The sequence below is a fragment of the Homalodisca vitripennis genome, chromosome 1, assembly GCF_021130785.1.
Source record: "Homalodisca vitripennis isolate AUS2020 chromosome 1, UT_GWSS_2.1, whole genome shotgun sequence".
Lineage (NCBI taxonomy): Eukaryota > Metazoa > Arthropoda > Insecta > Hemiptera > Cicadellidae > Homalodisca > Homalodisca vitripennis.
The window spans coordinates 195,192,463-195,203,218 of NC_060207.1; the positions used below are offsets into that span (position 1 = coordinate 195,192,463).

At 34.0% G+C, this 10,756-nt stretch overlaps 1 protein-coding gene across 2 annotated transcripts; it reads left to right on the forward strand.

Moving 5' to 3' along the window:
- Window positions 1-6,143: 6,143 nt before the first annotated feature.
- Window positions 6,144-10,570, forward strand: LOC124353000 (alpha-crystallin A chain-like). Of its 2 annotated transcripts, none has more exons than XM_046802780.1 (2): window positions 6,144-6,501; window positions 10,233-10,570. In XM_046802780.1, exons 1-2 carry the CDS (start codon window positions 6,211-6,213, stop codon window positions 10,488-10,490), a joined length of 549 nt encoding a protein of 182 aa, XP_046658736.1. In that variant the 5' UTR covers window positions 6,144-6,210; the 3' UTR covers window positions 10,491-10,570. The 2 variants fall into 2 exon arrangements, with proteins under 2 accessions (XP_046658736.1, XP_046658737.1); XM_046802781.1 differs by having other exon boundaries at window positions 6,144-6,479.
- Window positions 10,571-10,756: the final 186 nt, after the last annotated feature.

The window sequence follows — 10,756 nt, forward strand, 5'->3', positions numbered from 1 at the left end:
ATTTTTCGCCACAGATTCGTGAGTGATTTACTCGTTGCTACCGATTTCTTACTGATGACTATAATGAAATGTATCCAGTGTTTCACTCATTACTTATCTCAATCATTCTTATCACTCTGCCCTCACAATTCAAAAGGCTTTGACTCCATATTTTTCTAAACACGTATTTCTTATAACTATCTCCATATGTTTAATTAATTACTTTAGTTAATTTATTGAATAAAAATTCTCAAAATGCTGTTAGCGTTAAAATCCTTAAGTCCCTCAAGTGACTTAGTAATATTATCAGTCAGTAAACCTTAACTCAAAATCATACTTCATGCATACTTAACTCCAGCGTAGGTTTTTTTTGTGGATGTTTAGGTTTTTCCAGTTTACTGCTTTCCTGCAGAGCTTGAAATTTTCGTTTTTCGTACACTGCTTCTTGATGACTAGATAAAAGCGACGCCTGTTCTCATATCGTAGGTGTATGGCTTGTCCAATCCAAGGCTTTTCACATTCAACTTTTCTATCCGGCCGAATTTCTTCCTGAAGACGGCCGTAATTCAATTTTCATCTTGAGGTTCTTAGACACACAGTGAGGTAGTGCGTGGTCCGACATCACTATAAAAATGTCCTTGACGTCCAACTTTGTCACTCAAGTATACCAGATTCGGCTATCTTTCTAATTGATTTTCGGGTGTTTTTATTTAATATTGATAGATAGGTCCTTAAGTAATGTTTAATTGTTGGTAACAGCTGACTACTAGAGGGATCTAAGGCATTTTAATTATAGAAACTATTGCCTCAGTACTAAAACAAAGAACCTTAAATCTACTTTCGCTGTCTTTGTAAATGTGATTTGTCATAAATTTATCATTTTATTTTTATTAATTTATCAATCACACATTCATGTAAAGTGATCAAAATAACTCTTCATCAAATCGGATAGGACTCCTGAGTGAAATAATCGAACGATCCCTCGATTGATACATTCAGTAGATTATCCCAAATCACTGTACATACATTTTAATCGGTTGAATACTTTTTTCTGTTAGTCTATAGACAGACTAGAATTTTATCTCTTTCAAGCCTCAGCTCTTTGCTGTGCTATCTTGTTTGGGTCACTTTGGCTGTTATTCCTGTTTGATGGGACCTCCACGGGATTTGAACCCGTAATCTCTCAGTTAGAGAGCCGTGACCCACCACAAGTTTACGGAGTTACAAATAACGCAATCGCGAAGTTCTCCTTTCTGAGCCTTCCTTTATAGTATATTACTATAATTTTGAGTTATTGGAACACTAATACCGCACTACATATGATTATTTACACCTGGAATTGTTTTCCGTGTGCATAAAATGTAATTTTTTAATCATATAATAATAGAGCAAGAGCCCGCGACACCCAGGCATTCGTTATTTCATAAAAGCTGACAACTTGTCAGTATACGAGTACTATACAGGTATAAACGTACCTTGAGTATGGAGCCTGGGTCGCGGTGGCTTCGGCAGGTAACAGGTAGTAAAGGTGATTGAAATCACAGTTTAAATTCGTAATAGTGTAAAGCTCAGTTTTTATACATTTCAACATTAAACAACGATAGAAAGCTGCATGTGCGATGCCGGACACTTAGTATAGTTCCACCCCCCTGCCAGGCAACCCTAAAGTACGATTAATAAAAATAGTACTTTCGTCATATTATAAAAACTGAAATTTATATATGTTATTAGGGGAACAAAAGTTACTCTAGGTGCGAGCGCGAGAGATATACATACAAGCGGGTGCGAGTGAGATAGTATATATATATATATATATATGTAATGTCTACGGCGATCTTTTACTGCGCATCAGCTGTCTTATACTCCGAACGTTTGTTTGAATACATAGTAGTGTGTTCCAATAAAGGTTGCGGTATAGATACTTCTCCTGCGATTAAATGCTGTGCTGTAATATTAGAGAGTAATTTATTTGTCTATTCCCAGAATAACTTTTCTCAAAATTAATGCAGTTTTTTGTAAAATATTCTCTGTCTGTAACCTTTCAAGTATTGTCTCGTCTATACTTTACAAATATTTTGGAGCCATTACTTTTTTGTTACGAATAGTAAAAAATTGTACAGTTTTGAAATGAATTTTCAAAATTTTTTTTCTTCAAGGTGGTGTGCTGTGAAAGCTACGTTCATGTCAAGTGAATTTTCTTGCAAGAGCTTTTCTAAGGAATCCATATATAGCTGATGTAAATGTGTTAATAGAAAACAGCGCCCTTTTTTTATTACGTCTTCTTCTATTACGTTGCTAATGTCATCAAATACTGCTTTATGAAATTCCCGGTGGAAATGCCATAGAATTTTACTAGATGATTTTTTTTCAGTACTATATCATTTTTAAATGCTACTCGACAATCTGCGTGGTAGTATATTTTCGGAGCAGAATAATTTTCGAGTTTTTTAAATAATTCCTGGTATTCCTCCAAATCCTCAATAGAAAGTAAAACAATAGACGTAAATTGTTTTGTTTTAGCAGCATGAAGTGGAAGCATTTTCGACCTGACTTTTTTCTTTTTTTTTGTACAAAATATACAAACATCTGTAGAGTCATTTACGCTAGCATCACTTCTGATTGAAATATTATCTTCTTCAGTTGCATGATGTTTCGTGACTAATGTCTGCTTCATTAAGTCAGGCCTTCTTGACCACTAGTGCCTGGTACTGCCTCCGAATCAGGTATCACAGCTGGTTGTGTAGTTATTACAGGTTCCAAAAGTGTAACTGGAGAGTTGAGTTGCTCTGTCGAGGTAGAAGGTTGAACAATAACTACACTAGTCGATTGGTTTTTAGAACTGATTGGTTCGGATTTAAAATATTGCTTATTAAGCCCGGTGAATGTTTTGTGGCATGCACGGTGATATCCTCCATCCGTATATTCTTTCGGCAAAATAACATTAGAATATTTGAGACAATGTTTTTTTCGAGCTTTCAAAACACTGTGACGCTTTTTTAATGTTTCTTCGGAAAATATATTTATTTTTTCGTCACTCTTGTCACATACAAAACAACGTAATTGAGCTCCTTCTACTTCCATGATAGTACTTTTTCACAAATGCGCCACGATTTTAAAAACAATAAATTTCTTAAATAATAATACACTTATTATACGCATAACCGTTCACACTACTATGTATTCAAACAAACGTTCGGAGTATAAGACAGCTGATGCGCAGTAAAAGATCGCCGTAGACATTACATATATATATATACTATCTCACTCGCACCCGCTTGTATGTATATCTCTCGCGCTCGCACCTAGAGTAACTTTTGTTCCCCTAATAACATATATAAATTTCAGGTTTTATAATATGACGAAAGTACTATTTTTATTAATCGTACTTTAGGGTTGCCTGGCAGGGGGGTGGAACTATACTAAGTGTCCGGCATCGCACATGCAGCTTTCTATCGTTGTTTAATGTTGAAATGTATAAAAACTGAGCTTTACACTATTACGAATTTAAACTGTGATTTCAATCACCTTTACTACCTGTTACCTGCCGAAGCCACCGCGACCCAGGCTCCATACTCAAGGTACGTTTATACCTGTATAGTACTCGTATACTGACAAGTTGTCAGCTTTTATGAAATAACGAATGCCTGGGCGTCGCGGGCTCTTAGACTATAAGCAATTCTTTATTTCCTATTTTGATATTGTTTTTTACTCTTACTCTTTTCACTGCTCCTTTAGCTGTATAGAGACAGGGGCTGTATATGCAGATATGTGGGCCTGTCTCTAAATTTGGGTAATTTTTCTGTTAGTTACAATAAATTTGTTTTTATTTTTGAGAGTTAGTAACAGAGTAGGAGTTATCTGAGGATGATTGATGGTGTCATTGTTATATACACTCTTGTCAGGAGCCCATCAAGATAGTTTGATAGCTTATTTATAAAAGGTTGAGAAGTATGGAATATACCCGTATACTAACATAATAACTAGACCCAGGCTAATAATTTGAATAATCAAGAGATTACTAGAGTATTGGTCTCCTTCCATATTATTCCTTAAATTGTTAGTGTTTGTTATGTTTTTAATTATTTGTTATATTTTAATAAATAAATGAAAACGTCTATTTTATGTATCCTTCTCTGTTCTGTACCTTGTGATTTTTTGTAATTTGGACTACCATTTTGTATATTCTTTTTACTGTTTTAAAGAATAATATACATTAACATGTTTCTGTATTAAGATGAGATGTATTATTTGTGCCACTTTACTTAACATTTTTTTTTGTGGGTTAATAATATATAATAAGTGAAAGATTGCCCAACCGAACACCTATCCTTTGTCGAATCCTGGTATGCTGGTTTAAAAAATTGCAAGATGGGAAAACCCCTTCCAGTTCCATTGATTTGAATAATTCTTATCACCAAATACCTATTTCTAGTGAAGACAAGAAATCCACTGCATTTGAAGCTGAAAGGAAGTTATATTAATTTACTCTATTATCTTTGGTGTACAAATTGTATTTATGAGGTAGCCAGTTTTCAACTAGTCTTCGTAATCGATATGACATCAGATAATTAGGTAGATTACAGGAGTTTATGCTTACATTGGTGACATAACATTAGAGAAGATAAAAAAGATCACGACCATGTCCACAATACTAGGTTCAGAAACAAGGTGTAGATTGAAAAGGACACAAAAATATCACAATAGACTTGCTGTAAAATTGTATAATAAGCTGCCAATGTGCCTGGTCAAAGTTACATGTGATAAGATGTTCTCTGACAGACTGTTAATTGGCTTAAACTACAACCTATGTATTCTGTTGATGATTTCTTGAATGTGAAATGGTTTTAAAATTTAATAGGTCTGTTTCTAATTTTAATATTTGGTTTTAGTTATTTGCTATATATTCCTTGTTACCAAACTTGTTTTTATCTAAAGCCTCCATTTTGTTGTTAATATTCTTGTTAGTTTAAATTGTTACTTTGTTATGACTTTCAATTCAAAATGTTATATCTGTTGTTGTCTTTTTGGTTATGGTTATTTGAGGTTTTGTTATATTGTAGGTGTTAGAAAATAACTTGAATAATAAGGATCTGCCAGGAGCCAATGCACTGTCATTTTTGTTGTCTGCTTCCTTTTTTGGATTTCATGAGCTGTGTACCACTTCTTTTTGTCGGGTTAGTATTTTTATAGTTGTTGACGAGACCTATTGTAATTTTGGTAATTTTTAATGGTCAAAAAATATTTTATCTTATCTTACCATGACTGCATTTCATTCCCACGTCTGGACTCTGGGGTTATTTCGAAAATCTCAAGAAAAATAGTTGAATCAAATTAGTAGTAACAAACTTTTGGCATTTGAGATGACAGACAAAAAATGGGCATATAGTTATCACTGCGAAAATCTATTTCCTACACTATATAACTCTTTCTGTTAGATTGTACCCAAACTAACGTGAAAAACCTTAACGGTGTGCCCCAGAATACAATAAATCTTTATGTTTAAAAACGTCTTTTGTAATAACAACACACTATTCAATCAGATGGTGTCTAATATAACAATTGAAAAATTGGTTTCCCCTATCTTGAGGTGCCCCATATTTGAAGACTTTGCTAATCATCTTGGACTCATGTCCTTATACAATAGAAGACGACTTCAGAACATTTCTTTTTTCTTTCTAGCCACATTTCTTTCCAAGCTTATTAACCATATTGACTTTCCTTATCTCAGGCAGATTGATTTCTACATCCCTACTGGAACCCGCTCTAGAGACATCCTTGGTCGCAGGCAACATGATAGAAACTATGAGTACTTTGCTCCTCTGCCTCTACTCCAACACCTTAGCAATTAACTTTCCCTTAAATTAAAGATTTTTTAAGGAATGAGTGTCATCACTCTTAAGAGGAGGGCTCTGCAGTTTTTGAATCACACGTAAATGAAGACTCCTCCTTCATTTTGACTGGATTTTTTTAGTGTTAAAATTGTTTTAATGTCTAACCCTTGTGCTTACTGTGTTTCACATCATTCTTGTTGTATTTAATATGTTTTTCTTATATATTGTTGCAAATGTAATGTTATAGACGTCTTGTTTAAAATGTGTGAATAAAAAATGGGCATTTCAAAAGTAAATTACTTTTACTTGTCATAAGTAACCATGACAACGCACTACATTACAAGGTATCATGAATTAGGTACGCAATTTTCAGTTTAAATCTTACAAGTTTGATTGCAGCATGGAAATAGACAATATTTGCTATCCTTGCCAACCAGTGATTACACCTCGAGGAAACTTTTTCAGTGATCAATATTTTGATGCTGCCAGAAAAACACTAAACGATATGGTGAACCAGATGCGGAACAGTTGCAATCGACAGGTGCAATGGCCTCCGGGAAGAGTGGACTGCCTGTTGGCAGAACTGGGAGCGTGGCAGCAGTCTGGCCAAAGTCTTGGGGCTATAATGGGAACGATAAAACACGAAGATCTCTTTACCACTGTCTTCAGGTTCGAGCCTGATAATCTCAAGGTTTTGTAACAAATACATAGTTCAAATTAAGAAATCTATAAGGATCATTCCATAAATAATGCCACACTCGTTACCTATTTCAAGTACTTTAATATAATTTCTATCATTCTGAATGACCGGTTCCCAACGAGTGTCGAGGAGGAAGCTTGGCCACACTCACGCTCTCTCCCTTTGTTTATTTTACCAATATTACCCGAGTATCGATAGCCAAAAAAGTTCTTTCAGAGATGAATGACGTTCTTCCTTCTGAACTCCGGGAATGTCAAATGAGTTGGGTAATGTAATATACATGAGGTAACCATTCCCTATTGAATTCGTGTAATTTTCTTAGTTACGACACAAACGTTGACGATATGTGGATGACTGTTGTGTAGAATGAATGACAACTCATCCTGACACTATCCACTAAGAAAGATTATTGTTTATTTGGCTTTTCATTAAGTTCGGTGTCGCATTTATGATAATGGAATGCTCCACTCTAGACTACGATTTCAGGCCTGTTGTTAAGTTCAGACTTGAGTGCTTCTATTGAGCAATTAAGCGTTGAGATACCCCATTTACAGGAATTTATCTCATAATCTGAAACACAGATGTTATTAGATCCGTTATATTCAGAGGCGTCTTCATGTAAAACACAACGATCATCAGCAAAAATTTCACATTTCGTTCATTAGTCGTGTTTGGTTTCTTGGCCTCTATGTAATCTTTTGTACTCATGCGGCCGTCACCGTCACGAAAACACCATCAAGCATAAACTAATACGGTCTGTTAAAATTCCCAAACTATTTAACTTTAAGCTTTGAATTTACAGTACTTGAAGCGTTGTAAGCCCCATTAGTAACACATGCTATTAAACAATACAACATACAAACAATTAAACAAAAAGTATGTGCTTCTTCGTCTTGATACACTGTGTCCTTCACTCTAATAATTTGTGCATTATATTTATGGAATGGCACTTGTATAATAAATTCAGTAGCATAGCTAGGATATTAGTCAAATCCATCATCTCATATTTTGTCCTTAAGAGTGGAACCAATGTCGACAGAAATAATTATTAAGTATACTTTATAGCTTAATAGATACAACAAAAAGAAAATTGGTAAAAGATTAACTGGTCACACAAAGAATTTCTGCCACCCTGGATGTATATAGTACCCTCTCAAACTCAGTGAGATAACCCCGCAGCAATGAGTCGTGCATACTGTATAAAAACAAGAGTCGGGGATGTCCGAAATATGGTGTTAGTTAAGAAATTAATCCGGCTCAATTGGATATGAAATAGCGAAATCCATCAGTCAAACTTTCCTCGCCCTTTGTTATACTGTCATTTTCAACAGACTGTATGCTTATGAGTATTTACTTTTTATAAATACAAAATTGTTTTTTAAACATCTTTAACTTTTATTTTACTAAACATCCAATTTTTGCTTTTGGCCTGTTCTAGACATAAAATTACAATCCGTTTCTAATGCCCATTACATGCGTTTAACCACTCAAACACAGTCTGTTATTGACTCCTCTTATTGTTTTGTAAAAAATATATTTCTCATTGTGCCAATTTGAGCCGATCATTAGTAAATAAAAATACACACAATAGATTTTTTATAAACTGACAGTTAATGTATGTTGCTAAAATAGTTCAAAATTGTATAGAAATATAAAATGTTAAAAGAAGAAAATATGAATATACATTCATTGTAATATGTATTCGCCCTGAGGAAATAGTAAAGCTACAACCATAGGTTGAATATTTTGTAGTTGGTCCTCTCCACAAGTGTTACATAGTGTGATGAGCAATTGAATGGCTGGAACCTGCCTGGATTGAATTAATGGATACTCAGCAAACTCATATGGTGTCTTATATTTTCACAGTAACATTGAGAAAAAGTTGTCCTCACTGATAATCAGTTTCATAGCAGTATTGAGACTTTTACACCGATAAACATATCTTCCCACTTAAAAGATTGAGTGTGAAAGCGGGTTTAAAATCTTAGGGATTTAAAAAAACTTTACTTGTACAAAGCAATAGTACTGTGATTTTGCAGCCTAATTCTCAGGCAATATATTTGTCATAACATAAACTGAAATCTCTGGCTTATACTAGTGATGGGAGAACAGAGAAGTGTTCGAATACAGTCCGGGTTTTCACATATTTGAATACCTCAAAATGAATTAGAATATTTTTGAATTTAATTCAAATCTACAGTATTTGTTCATTCATACTAATAATATTCAAATAATATATTCAAGAGCTGTATTCGTATTCACATACAATTCATTCAAGTCTTCAACACAGATAAAGTATTTAGAGGGTGTTTTAGAATACACCGTATTCGATTCTCCCATCACTAGCTTATACTCTTAAACCTTTTAACTCAGTGATCTACATATTGAAAATCACATTCATGCTACTAAAGATAGGCCACAAGTAAACCTGTGTATTGAAACTGTAATGTGGAATGACTATCAGTGAATAGTCAGCTGGTATGAATTGAAATTTCTCAATCACATACTGACAAATACAAAGTCAAAGCCTTTATGAACTATTATATTTTGACGCAAAACTTTTTTTACACAAGTCTGTAATTTCAAAGCATTTAGTAAAATAAAAAGTGAATATCTTTACTATGCGGGCGTCAGGAGTTGACACCATTTTATAACAAGATATTGTAAACATACACTTTTTAACCAAGTGACGTCAAATCTATATATATATAAATGAATGTTTGTCCTTTATGGAATCGTGAACTATTGGACCGATCATGATGAAAATTTGTACGTATATGTATTTTTCCACGGAGAAGGTTTATAAGCTATGCCCATCCCTTTCCCGATTCAGGATTCCGCCCCACTGGTTACAGAAATACCCATAAGAAATGCATTGCAGCAAACATATGTTAACGTCTTTTCAAATTTTTAATCAGCTGTTCTTTGTAAACATAGACACTTATAGTTTTAAAGCATAGAGTAAGCTTAAGAGAAACGACAAATTTTGTTTAAACTGTTTTTGCAATCACTGTTAAACATAGACTTTACTATCCAGATAATACAATTCAAATTTGACGTAAAAATTCACCTTTAACTGCAATATTTATTTAATATAAACCATGCTCATGCTTGATCAGAAGAGTAATGCAGATATCATAATTACTATCTTACGTTGGCTACAAATATAAAGAATGTTATAAAATCAACCTTAGTTGTTTTTTTTTGACAGAAGTATGGTTCTCAAAACTCCGTGTGTACATATTCTCTCGATCGAGACAACAAAGCAAGCTCAATCGTGGCATCGGAGATATAACTAATTTAATCTAAAATTTATTATAGTAAAAAAAAAAATTTACTAAGTAATATAAGGACTTCGGTTCTTAAGATTTGCGTGCGAAGCCGTGGGTAACAGCTAGATAGAGGCAGGAATATGGTACATACCTTCATAATACGCCCAAGAGGCTCACGATGGAACGACTATCAATTATCTCAGCAATGTTTAGAATGTGATAGAAAAAGAATAAGTGAATATAGTGTACTGTTTTCAACGGGAAATTGCGTGCGAAGCCGCGGGCAACTTTTGCAAAAAATTATTGAAATGCGCAGCAAAGCGCGCCGGGCCCGCTAGTAACTGATAAAAATAATTTTTTGCTATAATAATGTAAAGTTTAATTATATATCAACTTTGATCATATGGTTTTATTCTTAATACAGATTTGAATTATAAAAATATGTTGCAGATGCTTGTTGATGTAAAAGGCTTTCATCCATTTAACATGAAACTGAATGTAAATGAAGAAGTGGTCGAATTGATCGCCAGCCAAGAAGAGGCATCGAATAACCCAGCTACGACTAGAGGCCAGAACTGTGTTGGATATATGGCAAGGAATATTTCCAGAAAATATATTCTACCACAGAAACTTGTAAAAGAATGTGTTCAATGCAGTTTGTCAGCAGATGGTATATTGTTCATTATGGCGCCATGGCTTAGATGCTAAAGAACTGCCACTGATGCAAAAAGAGGTAGTTATTCGTCTGTGTGGCAAGGATAGAATAAAAACTGCAAAATTCGAGTCAATTGATATTCTTTGATTAACCCATTAAGTCAGTTTGTTTATCAATGACTCACTTTGATGACAGCTTTTACAGTGTGACTAAGTGATTTATTATTATATATTTATATATATATTTTTTTTTTTGCAAGACAATATTTTTTATATCAGCGTGGGAAAATAATTCGTAAGAAGACATAAGGGCATCTTGC